The 20,753-nt window shown below is 34.1% G+C and overlaps 1 protein-coding gene across 2 annotated transcripts in view; it reads left to right on the top strand.

Moving 5' to 3' along the window:
- Positions 1 to 20,753, top strand: part of LOC129223970 (insulin gene enhancer protein ISL-1-like) — a 191,306-nt gene that overhangs the window by 114,408 nt on the left and 56,145 nt on the right. Inside the window, exon 5 of one of the 2 annotated variants that reach the window (XM_054858354.1) lies at positions 20,616 to 20,666. The exons of the other annotated variant lie outside the window; for it this stretch is intronic. Within the exon in view, the coding sequence (XP_054714329.1) occupies positions 20,616 to 20,666 (51 nt within the window). The remainder of the gene's footprint in view (positions 1 to 20,615; positions 20,667 to 20,753) is intronic. 2 annotated transcript variants of the gene reach the window in all.

The raw sequence follows: 20,753 nt of genomic DNA, 5'->3' as shown, positions 1-20,753 counted from the left end.
GTTTTTATATCGCCCCTTTTTTGAATGTACAGGTGTCCCTCGTACGTATAACACGGTTAATTCGTTCCGTGTAGTATCGAAACGGTGTTGTACGAGACTTCTTTTTAAAATAACATTTTTACTTTTTTTTAATACTAATTATGTGTGTGCATGAGAAAAATCATGTCAATATGTATCGTGTTGTATCGAAACCATGTTTCGTGTTATATCGAAACCGTGTTATACGAGACTATAAATATGAAATAATGTAAATCAAGGGTTGTGTACCCTGTTATATCGAAACAAAGTTTCATAAAAACTTTATTAGAGTTAAAACTTATTAGAGTTAAAACTTATTAGAGTTATCAACCATTAACAGAATGTATTAAACAAAAACGAAATTCCATCTTTTATAAATATAACATTCGTGTTATATCAAAACCTTGAAGTATTAAATTCAAGTTTCGTACCGGGGTGTAATATCGAAACCGTGTTATAATAATCGCAAATTTGGTACCGTGTTATACGAGCTACGCCTGTATCTGTGTTGTATTGTGTAAGGTTAAAGAGGAATTAATCGTAGGGAAAAAGGGAATATGAAGAAATGAACGAAAGAAAAGGGGATATGAACGAAAGAAAAGGGGTGCAAGTGTTAAAATAAAAATTTTGGAGATACCTTGTACAAATAGTAGGAAAACCTCTCATCCATTTTTGGCATGAGATGGTATTAGTAGTTGCGGCAGGAGCTGCTATACAGAATGGTTTTGAAAAAGTTTTCAACGAAAACCTGGCTTAAGTTTCAACTTAGCACGCGTCTGACGCAAAACTTTTAAAAGATCAGTTCATCCTTTTGCTTCTAATTGACTCACCTATAGTGCAAGATCTTTTTGCATCAAAAATAAGTTCATTTCATTATACATTTTATTTGGTGTTGAAATAAGTTCAAGAGCGCTGGGAGAGTAAAAAAGAAGAAACAAAAATCTTGTCGCTTCATTTTAAAACTTCACTCGAACTTCTTGTTTAAAATTAATCTCTAAAAAATTAATTGAAATATAAAGCTAATTAAAAATATAAAGCTAGTGAAAAATAATTGATTTTTTCTATATATAAAGTAGCAATACCTACAACAACCAATTAATTTCATCATATTTTAAATGCAGTTTAAATATCAAAAGGAAAAGGTCGGTGTTTTATCTTTACTAATAATAAAGCTCAAAGTCTCTCTGTCTGGAGGACGTCTGTAGGATGTCTGAATGTCTGTAGGATGTCTTATCCGAACGTTTGGCTTATCCGTACCTGGAACCAGGAAACCATACGATACTGCAATCTTTATCTTTACTAATAATAAAATTGGAAGTTTGTGTGGATCTCTGTCTGGATGTTTGTGACGCGCATAGCGCCGAGACCGTTCGGCCGATTTTCATGAAATTTATCACAAAGTTAGTTTGTAGCATGGGGGTGTGCACCTCGAAGCGATTTTTCGAAAATTCGATTTTGTTCTTTTTCTATTTCAATTTTAAGAACATTTTCCGCAGCAAAATTATCATAAGATGGACGAGTAAATTACGAAATTATCATGACGTGGAATGGGGGAGCGAATGAACATAGCCAATTGGCGAGAAATTCGTCATCCATTATTTGTAAATATACAGGCGGACCGAATGACCTTTTAATTTTCAACTACGGGCAAAGCCGTGCGGGTACCACTAGTATCCTATAAACGCGTCATCAAAACTAGAAACTTTAAAATTCACATACCTTCAAAAAAAGAAGAAAAGACAGATAAGGACGCTTGTGAATTTTCCTCAATTTCTGTTCATATAATATAATGTAAAGCTAAATTTTCACAAAATAAAAATTAGTTAATGCTCTGTCATGGTCATGTTAGATGTATTCTTCAATTTCCTTCAAATTAAACAGTTGCAATGTCTTCATCCTTTTGCTGAAATAGTTCATAAAATTGTTAAAATTTTCTTTGGAGTTTTTAGATTGGTCTGTTTGTCATATCATTAGAAAGACACGATGCTTTTTATGCACATAACACATCAAAATTTCAGGATTGTTTATGATTCGTTTACGTTTCAAGAACTAAGGAATTCCTTTCATGAATTGTTCCAAGTTTTCTAACATTTATATCAGTATTTCTGTCCGTATGTTGAGAAATCGGAGCGTTTTGTGCCTATAATGAAACTATATGTTGTGGCTATTACGAAACTTTCTTCTATTTTTTTCTAATGAATTCTGACCCCTCCCCGTACTTGAGGAAAAAGCAATATTTTCAGACAAAATAAAACTACGCACTCAAAAAACTGCTCCCAATTTCTGAATGGGGTCGTTTCCAAAATTTTAAAAGTATTTTTTTCTGAAAGTCCAGATATATTTTAGCCCCTTTTATCGAAATTTTAAATAATTCATGAGTATTGCGATCTTAACACCAAACAATACACCAGCACACTAAACTCATCCCGAAACCATTTGAAACTAATCCCACCATTTCCGGCGCATTGCGTACCATAGGTAGATCATTTGCAGCTATTGTGTCCTGCACGCGTCCGGGATACAATATTTTAAAGTATCCCGTGGATGATATGCATCGAAGAAACCAGAGAGATGGGGTTTTCCAGGCGGGGGTGTCTAATAACTGAAGGACCCTCCTAGGATCTGGATAGAGCCACTCGACTAGGCAATGGCCCCGTGTTCGGTTCTCACGGTCGGCGGTCCACTCGAAAGCTGCGATCAAGTGTTATTCTTTCAGAAATCATTGCTGAAGAGGGTGGGGAAATTTTCCGTAACTGAGGATTTATAGTTTGTTGGAATACAATGCAAACGCTTATGACGGGACGTTGGAGAGATTTGAAGTTGGTACTCAGGTGTAAGCAACTTGCCAAATTTTAAATTTTATTCTCTTGTTACGAATTATTGTTTAATATATTTTATTGAAAGTAGCAAAACATTTAATTTTACTCGAGGCTTTGATCATCAAAGCACCTTGTTGCTTGTGAGATTGAGGAAACTTTCCGTAACTAAGGATTCATAGTTTTTTGGAAGACACTAAAAATGCCTATGTCGGTACATTGAGAGGTGATCGAGGTTTGAAGTTGGTCACATACAAGCACTTCACTTAATTAAAATTTTGTGATTTTTTGCAACTTATTGTTGTAGAATTTCATTACCGATAGCAAAATATTTCATTTTACGCGAGGCTTTGATCATCAAAGAACCTCGTTGTTTGTGAGGTTGAGGTAATTTTCCGTAACTAAGGATTCATAGCTTTTTGGAGTACAATAAAAACGCTTATGACGACACATTGAGATATGATCGAGGTTTGAAGTTGGTCACATATAAGCACTTTGCTTAATTTAAATTTTATGCTTTGTTCGCAAAGGATTGTTGTAGAGTTTCATTACCAATCGCAAGATATTTAATTTTCCTTGAGGCTTTGATCAGCAAAGAACCTTGTTAGTTTTGAGGGCAGGGTGATTTTCCGTAACTGAGTATTTATAGTTTGCTGGAATACAATGTAAACGCTTATGACGGGATGTTGGAGAGAAATATGAAGTTGGTACGCACATGTAAGCAACTTGCCTAATTTAAATTTTGTTCTCTTGTTTCGAATTATTGTTTAATATGTTTCATTGCCAGTAGCAAAACATTTCATTTTACTTGAGGCTTTGATCATCAAAGAACCTTGTTGCTTGTGAGATTGAGGAAATTTTCCGTAACTAAGGATTCATAGCTTTTTGGAAGACAATAAAAATGCTTATGACGGTACATTGAGAGGTGATCGAGGTTTGAAGTTGACCACATAAAGGCACTTCACTTAATTAAAATTTTGTGATTTTTTGCAACTTATTGCTGTAGAATTTCATTACCGATAGCAAAATATTTCATTTTACGCGAGGCTTTGATCATCAAAGAACCTCGTTGTTTGTGAGGTTGAGGTAATTTTCCGTAACTAAGGATTCATAGCTTTTTGGAGTACAATAAAAACGCTTATGACGACACATTGAGATATGATCGAGGTTTGAAGTTGGTCACATATAAGCACTTTGCTTAATTTAAATTTTATGCTTTGTTCGCAAATGATTGTTGTAGAGTTTCATTACCAATCGCAAGATATTTAATTTTCCTTGAGGCTTTGATCAGCAAAGAACCTTGTTAGTTTTGAGGGCAGGGTAATTTTCCGTGACTGAGTATTTATAGTTTGCTGGAATACAATGCAAACGCTTATGACGGGATGTTGGAGAGAAATATGAAGTTGGTACGCACATGTAAGCAACTTGCCTAATTTAAATTTTGTTCTCTTGTTTCGAATTATTGTTTAATATGTTTCATTGCCAGTAGCAAAACATTTCATTTTACGTGAGGCTTTGATCATCAAAGAACCTCGTTGCTTGTGAGGTTGAGGTAATTTTCCGTAACTAAGAATTCATAGCTTTGTGGAATACAACGAAAATGCTTATGACGGTATATTGAGAGGTGATAGAGATATGAAGTTGGTTCTCAGATGTAAGCAACTTACCTAATTTAAAATTTGTTCTTTTGTTGTGAATTATTGTTTAGTATGTTTTATTTCCAGTAGCAAAACATTTAATTTTACTTGAGGCTTTGATCGGCAAATAACCCATTTGCTTGTGAGGTGGGTTAATTTTCCGTTATTGAGGATTTAGTTTGTTGGAATACAATGCAAACACTTATGACGGGACGTTGGAGATGTGATTGAGATTTGAAGTTGGTACTCACTTGCAAGCCACATGCCTTATTGAAATGTTGTTGCAAATTGTTGTTGTATATGTTTTATTACCAACAGCAAAACATTTCATTCCGGTAAAGGTTTTCACTAGCAGAAAACCCATGGATAAGTACAATGAAATCTCATTACAACAAACTTCAAGGGACCGCGAATGTTTTTCGTTGTAGTGTAATTCAAGCAATGTGATAGCAAAAAAAGGGGGGGAGGGTACTAAAAATATCTTTCGTTGAAACGGATATTTCGTTGTATTGGTGTTTGTAGCAACGAGATTTCAGTGTAGATTTTCACTTCGGTTTATAGGAGCGAGCATATTCTTAAAACTCTCTACTTTGTCTCGTAAGTGATATTAGAAAGCAATTTTCTTTAGGAGCAAATAAAATTTAGTGTTTTTAGAAACAAATGAATCTCGAAAATACTAAATAGCTTGCCAGTATCATATGCCTGAACATTCATCACTTTAAAAGTTACATTGAAATTATTTTTAATCATACAGTAGATCGCAATCATCAGGACGCCGATAAACCACATGCCCAATTAATCGGTTCGGTTGAAGACCATGAGTTATTTCCTACCTTCTCCATTTTTTTAAATATGAACTATATAGTGTGTGCAATGTATTAAATAATTTCTATGTGCATTTCTGTGCAACTTTACTCCAATATTGCAAAAAAAAAAAAAAGAAAAAAAAAGGGGGGGATAAAAATGAGCAACTAGATTGGCCATTTGTATGTGATGAAAACCAGATTAGTACAGTCGTCAGTCCCAAGCCTAGAAATAAAAAAAGAAAGTTGCCTCAAAGACAGTTTGTTGAAATTGTCCCATTATTCAAAATTTTCTTCAACCAGATCTGCATTGGTAGGATAATCCGCTCTCTACTGTAACATTATAAAAATTGCTCTTATAATTATTTTTTTCATAAAGGTAATGTTGTTATTACTAAAATACTTCCTACTGATCTCATTATTTTGTTTGTTGGAAGTTGAGACACATTTACTGTAACATGTTAGCCCAACCATATTATTTTGATAATGTTTGCGTGTGGGATTGCTAACAACGCACTGTGAGCAATTCTAGAACTTGATCAAATACAGAAGAACAACAGTTTGTAGAAAAAAAAGTAATCTACTTTTCATTCGGGGGACAAAAAAAAAGCGTTTGAAAAAACTTTAGTTTCTAACTCTCAATGATGGACTGAAATTTGCACTAGTGATTCGAACTGTCATAGAAAGCATTGAATTAATTTGACATATTAAACGCAGTGCTCCCCTATGCCTAGGATTTCCCAGCCAGATCTCAGTTTTTTTATATTCATCTGGGTTAGTGAGATATTTTTTTAAGTAAAATTGTTTCATTTTTGTGAGTTGTACATTTTTTTTTAAGTAAATTGTATTTTATTTGTTATAAATAAAATACTTTATTAAAGTACTACAAAAATTTTCCCACGTACTGTACTGATCGCAGACGTTTTCATTCTAATACGAATGTATGTTTTGTTTAAGTTTTAAATCAGAGAATAAGCTTGAACATATTAATGAAAGCGTAAACACGGATACATTTAATTCTCTTATTTTTCTCAACTGCCCTAAGTTATAAACTCATAATTGAGATCCATAAAATAATCACTTTTTAACCACTTAAAAGTCGATATAAATAGTGAGTGTTCCAATAATTGTGTCATGAACCGCAGTTTGCATCGAACTAACTAATAATGAAAGCTTAAACATGGATGCACTTAATCATCTATTTTTCTAAACTACCCAGAGCTATTACCTTATGACTAAAATACATAAAATAATCACTCTTTAACCACCTAAAAATCAATAAAAACAGTGAATGTTCCAGCAATGACACTTGCGCAGTTTGCATCGAATTGTCTTACGGGTATGGCGCTTGTTTCAGTGACATTGCCAAAGACTTTTTTTTAACCTTAAAATGAGTTCCTACATTGTTTATAGCAAGCTTTTTGGAAAAAAAGAAAAAGTAGAGAAGAGAGGGAAAATGTTGCATAGTTACAAGAGGACAATTCAATTATGATAATTGAATCTGCATTGACTTAAAGGGAAGACAGAAGCCGCGCAATCAGTCTTAAAGCTCCTTTATGCTTTGGAATAGCGTACAAGTTGTTCAGCTCGGAAAGTACGTTTTACTAACATAGTCAGTATTGCCTAGTATATTATTCATCATACAACTTTCAGTAATTTAGAAAATAATTTTGAATGCACCTTAATAACTGAGACTATAATAGCTCTTTAATAATAGAAATTAACTTACCCGTAGCCCTCAATTTTGAATTTGCGACATTGAATTAAAAAGCCAAATAATACCATTTACTTTTTTTTTTTGACAAAATGAGCCGTCTTAAATTCTAAATTAAATACAAAAACAGGTCATATTATTTTTCAACCTTTACAGTCTAGCTTATCAGAAATTTCGAGAAAATCATTCTGTTTTAGATGTCTACGCGTGAACTTCAAATTAAAATTTCTAAAGAAATCTTTCTTGTTGCAACATGGTCTAATGATTAGTTTTGAGCGTAACATCTATACGATTTGTGACCCAATTTGTTTATGTACTGTCAATTTCTTAAGTGCATACGCAATTTTTTTTACTTCAGAAAACTTAAAAATGATTAGTACTAGCTGACCCGTGTGAAGCATTCGTACATGACAGCGGTAATTTAAAAATCCGATTTTTGTAATGGCAATTTTTCAGAAAACGGTCACAACGTGGATTGTTTGTTTACTTTTCGCCAATGGCGGTGAAAAATAACCGTTACGCATGAAAGAATGTCCAAGGAGGGCAACCGTTTTAGTCTAGTCGGGAGCATCCATGAAGTATAATATCCTATTATCCGAACGTTTGCTTATCCGTACCTGGAACCAGGAAACCATACGATACTGCAATCTTTATTACTAATAATAAAGCTGGAAGTTTGTGTGGATTTTCTACTACTGGATGTCAGTGACGCGCATAACGCCTCGACCGTTCGGCCGATTTTCACGAAATTTGGCGCAAAGTTAGTTTGTAGCATGGGGGCGAAGCGATTTTTCGACAATTCGATTTTGTTATTTTTCTATTACAATTTTAAGAACATTATCCCGAGCAAAATTATCACAACGTGGACGAGTAAATTACCAAGTTATCATAACATGGAACCGAAACATGGGCAAGCAAATGAATATAGCAAATTGGCGAGAAATTCATCACCCAATATTTGTAAATATAGAGGCGAACCAACTGGCCTTTTAATTTTACTACGAGCAAAGCCGTGCGGGTGCCACTTGTTAATAATAAAGCTGAAAGTCTGTCTGGATATCTGGATCTCTGTCTGGATGTCTGTGACGCGCATAGCGCCTAGACCGTTTGGCCGATTTTCATGAAATTTGGCACAAAGTAAGTTTGTAGCATGGAGGCGAAGCGATTTTTCGACAATTCGATTTTGTTATTTTTCTATTACAATTTTAAGAACATTATCCCGAGCAAAATTATAACAACGTGGACGAGTAAATTACCAAGTTATCATAACGTGGAACCGTAACATGGGCAAGCAAATGAACATAGCAAATTGGCGAGAAATTCATCAACCATTATTTGTAAATATATAAGCGAACAAAATAACCTTTTAATTTTCTACTACGGGCAAAGCCGTGTGAGTACCATTAGTAAATAAATAAATAAATAAATAGCTGTTGAAAGAGCAAAATAAAACATGTTTCTGGGCGCATACATTTTTTGCCTTCGCACCCCCGTTATCGAAATATGATGCCTTAAAGTCTATCAATATATTTAATGCAAAACTGGCCAAATTTTGCTAGTTTTGGTGAGTAATGGAGGATATCTTTCACACGATTTGCAGATTGACGTACTGTCACTGCCACATGCAGACGGTGAAGTTGCGTGATCAATATCTCGCCAAGTCTTTAAATTTGGCGTTTGCTTTAAAATTTCGGCAGATTTTAAGAATTTATCTATAGATAACGGAGGCACGAAAGCAAATACTTTTTGATCAAAATAAGTTAAATATGCTCTTAGATTGCTACCTATTTAAACTGTTTTCATGACTACCCTATTCCGGTGGTTCCCTGGTAAGGATTTTTGATTTCGCGTCCAACGATTATCTCTGCCATCCTTTGAATCCAATCTACCATAATGAGTAAGGCACCATTCAAACGAAATCCTCCCCCACAACATTTCTCTCTTTGTACGAAACCGTTCCCGTAATTTACCTCCAGCGAAAAATCAATACAAGACCCAGGTAACAACCGGTCGCACAATAGCTACCCTCTGACCTGAACTTGGTTGACGGAGCGCGTGGGAAATGGGTTTCTCGTAATTCACATTTGTTTGATTTCCCCCCCTCATTACCTCCACTATTCTTTCGAATCTAGGCATGCAATTTGAAATATAATAACTCCGTTTGCAGCAACGAATGAGCGAAAAACACCCTTTTGCTTTTTGGAGGAGCACGTGGCCGTTAATTTTATCTTCATTTTAAAGACTATGCAGTGTAGGTGCAAAATTCAAAGTGCACCATCCCCAGTGCTCCCAACCACGAATTTAGGCATGCAATTTGAGATATAATAACTCCGTTTGCAGCAATGATTTTAAAGACTGTGCAATGTAGGTGCAAAATTCAAAGTGCACCATCCCCAGTGCTCCCACACCAGAGTTTATCCACCCAGCAGGTCTGGAAGTTTTGGATACATCTAGGCTGATAGGTTTTTTCAGCAGGTCTGAATGAGCAGTTTAAATTTATTTTTTGATTTTCAAAGAGTACTTTTTATCGTATGGTGCATCTCATCCTCTCGTTACAAGAACTTTTTCTGAAACAATCCCTCATGCATTTTAAATCATTAATGTTCATCAGTTACTTAATGATAACTCTACTGAAAACGAAAATGTTAGGCGGTATCCAACCATCAATATTTGACTAAATGGCGAATCTCTTTTTAACCGACTTCAAAAAGGAGGCGGATATCAGTTCATACCGTATGTATGTTTTTTTTTTTTTTTTGGTTTGTCAACTCACAGCGTCTCACCTAGTGAACCGATTTTGATGATTCTTTTTTTAATGGATAGGGGATGGCTCAACTTAGGTCCCATTACTTCGTTTGACCATATTTGTTCTTTAGAAAAAAAGGTTATAAGCAAAAAACAGTAAATTTCACGCATTTTCCCTATTAAATGTTAAAATATAAAACCCATTGTTACAAAAGTTTGGCGCCATACAACAGTGATATTAATAGTAATTGTAATGATAATTTTGAGTGAAAGCTTCTCTGAAGCAAGCATCAAGTTTCTTCAGTGTCATTGCTCAATAGTGGGGGTAAACCTAACGTGGAAGCGAGGTAATGCAGTGTTTAGGATCTGCTTAGTCTTTCACAATGCTACCAGGTTACGTTTGCCTCAACTATATATAGTAGTATTTTTATCGTTATCATCCATGCCAATAATAGATGATCGGGGAACGTAAGGAGATACAGGATTGCATAACAAGCATCTTGTATTCTGTGAAATGTAAATTAGTTTGGGAAAACGTAATGTTTAAATGGTTATAATAAAATTAACACACAAATGAATTCCAGAGAGGAACAAAGATAAGTTTTAAGTGCCAATCGCTTAAAGTTTAAGGCGTGTTTATAGTTTTTTTAGTACGGATCATTTTTATGAAAAAAAAATAAGATGAAGTTTCGTGATGGTAACTTCTTATTATTTCTGACATACATTTACACTAAAAAGAATAAAATTAAAAAAATTTGAAAAAAAAAAAAAAAAAAAAAATAGAACTGACTTCAAATGTGCTCTAAAAAGTAAAAAAAAATAATATTCTTTAAACACCATCGATAATACTTTTAAGCATAATTTTTTGAAGTTGGCGCAAAAACAAAAAGTAAAATCCAGTGTAACGATGCTTCGTTCACATTTTCTTTTCAGAAAATCATCCAAAGTTTGGAACAAAACATTTATATCGTTACTCAAATATTCTCTTATCAATGCATAATGTATGTGGTAGTGAAGAAACTAAGACAGGTTAAATTTATAGTTGTAGTTGAGTTATGGCTGTGAATGATCTTATCTATCGTTTTTGCGCCAACTTCAAAAATTATGTTTAAAAGTATTATCGATGGTGTTTAAAGAATAAAATTATTTTTCACTTTTTGAGCACTTTTGAAGTCGATTCTATTTTTTTTTTTTTTTTCAAAATTTTTTTATATCCCTTTAAGTTATCTTCCTTCTTTCTTTGCATATAAAACTCGTGTTTTTGGAAGAAAATCTTTGCATACTTTCTGAACATTTAATTGCAACCGTTTAATTTATATTAAAATTTCGTTTGGATATAAATTTCTGTTTGGATTTAATAAGAGTACGTTTTTCTCTTATGGTCGATCTCAATTTAATCATCTCATTACGATACTTTTTTCTGAAACAATCCCTCATGCATTTTCAATCATTAAGCATGTTAATGTTGCTCAGTTACTTAATGGTAACGCTACTGGTCGCTAAGATTTTATGCGGAATCCAATAATCATTATTTGACTCTTTATAAAGGTGAATCTTTTATTGCTTTAAAGTTATCTTGCTTATACTTTTGCATCTAAAATTCACTGTGTGCGAAACATTTTTGTCATACTTTTCTGAATATTTATAGTTTTAACCGTTTATTTTTGATTAAAATTTCGTTGAGGTTTTAATTCAAATTTTGTTCTAGATTTATTAACAGTACGTTTTTATCTTGCAATGGTTCTCAACCTAATCATCTCAGTAAGAGAACTTTTTCAGAAACAATCCCTCATGCATTTTAAATCATTAAGCACGTTAATGTTCATCAGTTATTTAATGGTAACACTACTGGTAGCTAAGATGTTATGTGGAATCCAATCATCATTATTTGACTCTTTATAAAGGTGAATCTCTTTTATCGCTTTAAAGTTATCTTGCTTCTACTTTTGCATCTAAAATTCGTGTTTTCCGAAAAAATCGCTCATTGCGTTTACGAATCTTTAGTTTCAAAACTGGAGCCGTTTTTAAGTTCAAAGGTAATCCAGATTTAACTGCTTTAATTTACCATAAAGTAATGCAGGAACTGGAGTTGCGCTCAGAGCATTCACAGGGGTAAGCGTCTTCTGGAGAGAGAGAGAGGAAGGGAGGGCAGTTCCACCCTCAATTCATTCAGCTCCGAAGCATCGTCTTTGCTCCTGGTGCTCTTAAAATCCTTCTCCTTGAATGGTGATGTGGGAGGGGAAGTCTGGTCGCCATGGAGACCATTTCCGAGGAAAGAAGATGGAAAGAGGTGGGGACAACTTTCACAGGCTCCACATAAATCATTCCTTTGAAAGTTAGGAGTTGAAAAGCTCGGCGAATGATTCACTGTGGGGCTAGTATCATGATCATTCGTTAAAAGCGTGTTGTTGTACTCGCTGGGAATTAGATGTTGTTTCATGTAGTGTGTACTGAGATTTTCTTTCCTTTCGGATTTTCGGAAATCTCAATGGTCTCGGATCTTTCTTGATCTGCTTAAGATTAGCGAGGCTTACGGTGGAAAGAAACAAAAATAAAACCGCAATTAAAGTGGGCTTACAATTGAATAAACGGTTTAGGAGTTTTCATTTTTTGAATTCTTCAAGAGTCTTATTCAATTTACAAATGTACAGTCAGCGTGAGCGTTATTCTATTAGATCACATAAAGATTTTGATACAACGTTTCACGATGTTAAAAGTCGCTTTTAACGTATTGTCGAAATAGCTGATTTTATTTACTGTACTCGCTGGAAATTAGGTGATGTTTGCTGAGATTTTCTTCTCTTTCAGATTTTCGGAAATATCAATGGTCTCAGTTTTTATATTGATATGCTAAAGATTAGCGAGGCTTACGGTGGAAAGAAACAAAAATAAAACCGCAATTAAAGTGGGCTTACAATTGAATAAACTGTTTAGGAGCTTTCATTTTTGAATTCTTCATAAGTCTTATTCAATTTACAAATGTATGGTCAGCGTGAGCGTTATCCGATTAGATCACATCAAGATTTTGATACAACGTTTCACAATGTTAAAAGTTGTTTGTAACGTATTTTCGAAATAGCTGATTTTATTTATTATACTCGGTGGAAATTAAGTGATGTTTGCTGGAATTTTCTTTCCTATCGGATTTTTAGAAATCTCAATGGTCTCAGAACTTTCTTGATCTGTTTAAGATTAGCGAGGCTTACGATGGAAAGAAACAAAAGCAAAACCGCAATTAAAGCAGGCTTACAATTGAATAAACTGTTTACTGTCCGACCATCGATTACATGGAAAGGCTAATATCCGGTGTATAGGCGGAAATGGATGTATCTATTAGATTAAAGGGGTGTTAGTTGGTTTGTTACAGATGTGCACTTTTGCGTCTCTATTATTTAGCTCCAGCTTTGTAAAAATGAAAATTTGCTCGTGGCAATATTTTTAATCTCAAGTATATTCGATCTATGATCTATATTATTACGGCAAAAAATAATTGTTTGTTTATTTACAACAAAGTTTTTGAGCTTATCATTTTGCTTTTACGTTCCTGAACAAAATGAAGATATTTTACTTTCTTTTTGTTGTTTCCATGGTAACTATTTTTGTTTTCCCTTATTTTATTTTTGAGAATGCAATAAATGAATAAGGCACTAGTGACATTATAAAACGCGTGCAGCAAAATCCCATCTTTATTTTCCCTTCTCCCCTGCTAGATTCATTCAGATGCAATAGTCTTTACTTGGCAAATTGCCAAATTACATACAATCCGTAGTCACACAGTAAGAGCTTTTATTCTTGAATTCTTCAAGAGTCTTATTCAATTTACAAATGTACGGTCAGCGTGAGCGTTATCCTATTAGATCACATAAAGATTTTGATACAGTGTTTCTCTATGTTGAAAGTCGTTTTTAACGTATTGTCGAAATTACAGATTTTATTTATTGTACTCGGTGGAAATTAGGTGATATACCATGTAGAGTGTACCAAGATTTTCTCTGCTTTCAGATTTTTGGAAATCCCAATGGCATCTGCTTAATTAACGAGGCTAACGGTAAAAATAAATCAAAGTAAAACTGCAATGGGGTGCTTTCCTTCAGATTCTATTACTTTTCAGTACTACTTTTAGTTATTAAAATGGGTAGAATGAGCAAAAAAAAAAAAAAATAAATAAATAAATAAAATAAAAATAACATGGACCCAGAAAATACTTTCATTTTTCCAACAGTTTTTTTTAAATTAATTTTTAAAATGTTCATTTTTCCAAACAAGGTGTGGTCTTGATGACGTCACAAATGATGCTCTTTGGAGCAACTTTCTATCGCGTTTCCACGTTATGATAATCAAGCAGCGAATTAAAATTGCGCTCTACGCTTGCTATCAACCCTATCGTTGCCAATACACGTGATTAAAGATGCGAATTAAATATTTTGCACTGTGCATGGTAAAACTGAATGGCATTTCATCATTTGTGATGTCATCGGCAGAAGACGTAAACAATGAAAGCGCTCCGATTTAAGTATTTTTTTTTAAATATTAAATTAAACAAATTATTTAAAAAATGTTCAGATCTTATGTTTTTAAGCATGCTCTTTCAGAAAAAAATACTTTTAAAATGTTGGAAACGACCCCATTAATGCCGGCTAACAATGCAATAAGCTGTTATGGAGCTTTCATTTTTGAATTGTTCAAGAGTTTTATTCACTTTACAAAGGTAAGGTCAGCATGAGTGCTATCCTATTAGATCACACAAAGATTTTGATAGAATGTTTTTCTAAAAGTCGTCTTTAACGTGCTGTGGAATTGATGATTAATTTATTCGGATGCAACATGTTTTCAAAAAAAAAAAAAAAAAAAAACAGATTTTGCTAAAAGCGACAGTTTACTTTTGTTTTTGGGTTTAGTTAAATTGTCTAAGAAAACTAACTGGCTTAAACATGGTATGCTAGATTAATTACAATGCCCTACCTTGCAGTATTTACGACAATGCTTGTAGTAATGTATAATACACAGTCAAACTTGTAAGAAATAGTCGGCAGACATTTTATCTTGCTAGTTTACTGGCATCTTGAATTAATGTTCTCAACTTTAAGAATTTCAAGTAAATTAAGAGTTGATTTAAATGGTTTTAAATTTTAACATTATTTTAAGCATAATTCAGATTGATTATGTTTTATTCGACTTTTGCTGCGTATCTCTCCTCCCCCCTCCTCCCTAAAAAAAAGTTTTGCAAGTAAGCAGAAATTATATGTATTGGGTGGTTATATCTTTTAATCATGCTTAAGAAGTGTTTCTCACTTCTGTTGACAATGTAATTTATGACAATTAATTGTTGACAATGATTAATGATAACTGTAATAAACAGAGATATTTGCTACGTACCTGCAAGTATATTTTCAGGCATTGAAAATCGTAAATACTACTCACACGTTTAAACAACCATAATTTCACGCTTTATATTTTAGCTTAAACTTGAGTGTCTTGCAAAGAGGCAAGGGAAGATTCAGGGGAGGGTCAAAGGGTCAACTGACCCCCCCCCCCATCCCCCGTGACAAGATTTATATTATGATTATTATTAAACTTCAAACTTTTAAATCCGAAAAAATAGTACCTGCATGGAATCTATGTGAATCTTTTTTCTGTTGACAATGTAATTTATGACAATTAATTGTTGACAATGATTAATGATAACTGTAATAAACAGAGATATTTGCTACGTACCTGCAAGTATATTTTCAGGCATTGAAAATCGTAAATACTACTCACACGTTTAAACAACCATAATTTCACGCTTTATATTTTAGCTTAAACTTGAGTGTCTTGCAAAGAGGCAAGGGAAGATTCAGGGGAGGGTCAAAGGGTCAACTGACCCCCCCCCCATCCCCCGTGACAAGATTTATATTATGATTATTATTAAACTTCAAACTTTTAAATCCGAAAAAATAGTACCTGCATGGAATCTATGTGAATCTTTTTTCTGTTGACAATGTAATTTATGACAATTAATTGTTGACAATGATTAATGATAACTGTAATAAACAGAGATATTTGCTACGTACCTGCAAGTATATTTTCAGGCATTGAAAATCGTAAATACTACTCACACGTTTAAACAACCATAATTTCACGCTTTATATTTTAGCTTAAACTTGAGTGTCTTGCAAAGAGGCAAGGGAAGATTCAGGGGAGGGTCAAAGGGTCAACTGACCCCCCCCATCCCCCGTGACAAAATTTATATTATGATTATTATTAAACTTCAAACTTTTAAATCCGAAAAAATAGTACCTGCATGGAATCTATGTAAATCTTTTTTTTTTTTTTTTTTGCTTGGTTCTGTTCGGTATTTCTTCTCAGCGCGTCATAATTCAAAGGATTGACTGGGTTCGTTTACTGGGCCTTTGCTATTTTTAATTTTTTGCTAATTTTCAAAAGAATAATCATTTCTAATGAGTTTTTTCAGAGCACTCTTCCAACTCAAACCACATAGATTCCATGCAGGTACTATTTTTTCGGATTTAAAAGTTTGAAGTTTAATAGTGTGCGTTGTCTGAGCTTTTTTCAATTATTTAATACTAGTGGTACCCGCACGACTTCGCCCGTAATAGAAAAATTAAAAGGTCTTTTGGTTCGCCTGTATTTACAAATAATGTATTGTGAATTTTCTCGTCAATTGGCTTGTACTCATGTTACGGTTACACGTTATGATAATTTCGTATCTCGCCAATTGGCTTGTGCCCATGTTACGGTTACACGTTATGATAATTTCGTAATTTATTATAGTTTTTTTTCTTAAAATTGGAATAAAAAAAGAACCACATCGAATTTTCGAAAAATCGCTTCGAGGTGCACACCCCCATGCTACATACTAACTTCGTGCCAAATTTCATGAAAATCGGCCGAACGGTTTAGGCGCTATGCGCGTCACAGACATCCTACAGACATCTTACAAATATCCTACAGACATCCAGACATCCTCCGGACAGAGAGACATTCAGCTTTATCTTTACTAATAATAAAGCAGAAAGTCTCTCTGTCCGGAGGATGTCTGGATGTCTGTAGGATGTCTGTAGGATGTCTGTGACGCGCATAGCGCCTAAACCGTTCGGCCGATTTTCATGAAATTTGGCACAAAGTTAGTATGTAGCAGGGGGGTGTGCACCTCGAAGCGATTTTTCGAAAATTCGATGTGGTTCTTTTTCTATTCCAATTTTAAGAAAAAAACTATCATAAATTACGAAATTATCATAACGTGGAACCGTAACATGGGCACAAGCCAATTGGCGAGATACGAAATTATCATAACGTGGAACTGTAACGTCGGTACAAGCCAATTGGCGAGAAAATTCACCATACATTATTTGTAAATATACATGCGAACCAAAAGACCTTTAATTTTTCTATTACGGGCGAAGCCGTGCGGGTGCCACTAGTTATTAGTAAAGAAGATCTGTAATCTCATGTATTCAGAGCTTAGGGTAATGTGACTAGCCTGTCTACCTAAAGAAATATGAGTTTTGATGAAAATCTGAGGGAATATAATCTATGTCGCAGGATGCGGCATTGAAAAATGTAGGGGTAAAAGACTGACCGGGTTTCGATAGCATTTGGGGAGGGGGGGTGCTTGGGGGGGGGGATGGGCACCCCTGCTTAACTGATACCATTTTACGTTGGAGGTGTAACGCTGACCATTAAAACTTGACCTTGCTTACAAAAATTTCTGGATCCGCCACTGCAAAGAGGGGATAAAAAGCAATTTGATTTTTAAAATATTACATTGTAATTTTGTTATGTTACTATTGTCTTGTTATTTATCTTAAATACAATACATAGTTTACAAACAGTCTATATGTTAAAAACCGAAGAGTATACGTCACTTCTTTCAATGCCATTTTTCATTTCATGCTTTGAAATAGTTTTTTTTTTACCTAAACAATAGTATGGTTCTCCTTGTTTTCGTATGTTCATTCTTCCGAAACGAAATCTACTCCTCTGAAAATGCCAAAGAGTATTTTCACGTCTTTAAAAGAAAAGCTGTAGATGTTTCTTAGTTAGCAAAAATTTAAAATAAAAGTAATATTTTTTAAAAGGAAAAACACATAGACAAAAAAATGAGTATGTATTATAATTAGTGGTGATGAGTTTACCAATATCATTCAAGGGATCATCAAGGGATGCGTCTCTCTGCAGTCTTTCCCGTATAAAGGGAGGTTGCAGGACACCGTTCTGATCTTGTAAGGTGTAAATAATAATAACAAAAGTAATAATAACTACAAAATAAAAGTGATTGTTTTTGAAAAGGAATAACAGAAATAAACAAAATGTCCCGTTTCAATACATCATGTTACATAATGGGTTAACTAATATTATTCATCCCGTATTTCCAGAGAATAAAAGGGAACCCCCCCCCTCCAAAGAATAAAAGGGATGAGTATCGTACCCGGAAAAGGGGTGGTTGCTTGAAACCATCTCGATCTTGTAAGGTGTCAGTGTCAATAGTAACAATAATATGAATAACAAAAATAATAATAGGAATATAAATTCTAAAATAATGTTTAAAACGGAAACAATAGGAATAAACAAGTCATATTTCAATACATCACGTTACATAATGAGTTTACCAACATTATTCATCATATCATTCATCCCACACTCAGCTCCAGAGAACATAAAAGGGATGCGTCTCTCTGCAGTCCTACCCGGAAAAAGGGTAGTTGCGTGACACCATCCACCTCTTGTTAGGTGTCACGCGATGCGGCGATTTGTCGGGTACTTTGATGATACCTCTGTCGTCTTTCAAGCTGACTTCCTAATGCCTCCGCACGACGCTTAATGGGCCAGAGATGTAATTACGAAGATTTATAGTTATTTGGGGAACTACCGGACCCAGAAGTGACTCCCCCAGTGCCTGCCTTCAGAAGTAGAGAGCCTTTCTAATTATGTGAGAAGCTGGGGTTGACACCGCAATCCGAATTAAACTGTTGCTTTTGTGTGGTTGTTTACGAATTGCGGAGAAAATTTGATATAAATATTTTAACTTCAGGGCAGGGGACTAATAAATGAAGGTTGTTAACGATGCTGACCAGGGAACTACACAAATAGCGAATTTCTAGACTAAGCACGGAATAATTTTACAGGAATCTTCGGTTGGAAACTAATTTTTTAACATATGAGGCAGTGAGAAACAAAGGGATGTAAGTGGCGAAATTGAAAATTTAGAGATAACCAGTACACATGGTAGGTGAACCTCTCCTCTGTCTTGGGGCAAGAGATGGTACTAGTAGGGCTACTAGTACCATCTCTTCTGGTAGTACTGCATCATATAGCAGCAACTACCAGGGCTGGTATAGTTGCTGCTATACCGAATAATTTAGAAAAAAAAATTCAATGAAAGCCTACCTAGGATCTTATCTTTAAACGCGTTTTACTCAAAACTTGAAAATGTTCACTTACATCCCTTTGCTTCTCACTGCCTCGTATTATCTCCAACACAATATCGTGTAGCAATCCTAAAATTTCTAGTTTTCACATCAAACATTGCAAAATATCGTATAATGGTCACCAAATCCGTCGCCCAGCCGTGAAGTATTAAGGGCATTCTCAGCAAGAGGTACAAAAAAATATATCTTATTAGAAAATACCTAACCAAGCACGAATCGTACAAGAACATTGGTCGCAAAAACAATGCTGATGCCCTATATGCTCACATAGCCAGAAATTGAGGGTTGGGAAAAAGATCACAGACGTGTTTTACAATGATGGTTTTACACAACGTATTAGTTTTTTTAAGAAGTGCTTTAAAATATTTAATAATCCCGTCGCTAGAATCGCCACTGAGACGTTCGGTGCGTTGTCAAACGACATTATACAGCTACAGGTGGCAAAATTTCAAAAACTGTTTAGAATCTTTCTTAAACCGAAAATTTTGTGTAAAATCATCTCTTCTTAATAAAAGTTGTTGCATGTTTCGCATGCGTCAGTTCCCCCCCCCCCTCCCCCTGACTTTATGTTTATGTAGCATATAAGCATTCCCTTGCGACCGTATGTTCCCACATAATAATTCTTGCCTGTATAATTCTTCTAACTTCATTTAAAATTTGGTCTCATATTTTCTGATTACCGTCTACATAAATAATTAATGTTTGTGTATGTATGTAGGTATGTGTGTGAGGGTTACATATATATTTTTAAAAGAAAACAATACTATCAAATTGTGTTTATATTTAAAGAATGAAAGGAAAGGAAAAGAAAAACCATACGAAGTAGAAAACATTTGAAAAATAAGACTGTCAGCAGATTATATCTTTTATATAAGCCTTTTGTGTTAAGTTTTTTCTATAACTTGAACATTTTGACTGTTTAAACAGTCAATTTAGTAATTTGCTTTTTATGTATGGATGACTATGTTTAGTACTTATCATCGAAATGCATCAAATGTGTATCTACCAACTGTATTTTTTTAATGCAAAAAACCGTACAAATAATTTGAAAAATTCTAAAAGAATTTCTTTATCAGCGATTTAGAACTAAAGAACTTTCTCCCTCCTACAAATTGCTGTTTAGAAGACTATTTTTTGTAAACGGAAAATTTCCATTATATCTTTGCTTTAAATGATATCGATTACTCAAAGTTTCAGTATCATGATAATATATTTTAAAGCCAGTTATTGCTATTATATCAATTTTGCAATGATTAATTTCTAAGCAATGAAAATAAGCTAAAGTGCATGAATCACTATGTTTGCATTTTCATTTTGTATAATTTTCAATACTTTAATATCCATTAATGCAAATGCAACGTTGTTTTCTTTTGATGCAATTTATATTTTATTGTGCAAATTTACAAACTCCCAATAGATTTCTGATTTTATTTTAATTTTATCCTTCACAGTTTATGATCCTCTCCATGTCCGAATCCGATTCCTCATCTCAGGCTTCCCCGGTAGGGCGCTTATTTATTATTTTTTAAATAAAAATGTATTATTTAGCCTTTTTGCTTCGCTTAGTTTAGACGCTTAATCATTAAAAT

This window comes from Uloborus diversus, chromosome 6, assembly GCF_026930045.1.
Source record: "Uloborus diversus isolate 005 chromosome 6, Udiv.v.3.1, whole genome shotgun sequence".
Taxonomy (NCBI): Eukaryota; Metazoa; Arthropoda; class Arachnida; order Araneae; family Uloboridae; genus Uloborus; species Uloborus diversus.
This window is presented reverse-complemented; position numbering and strand designations above follow the sequence as displayed.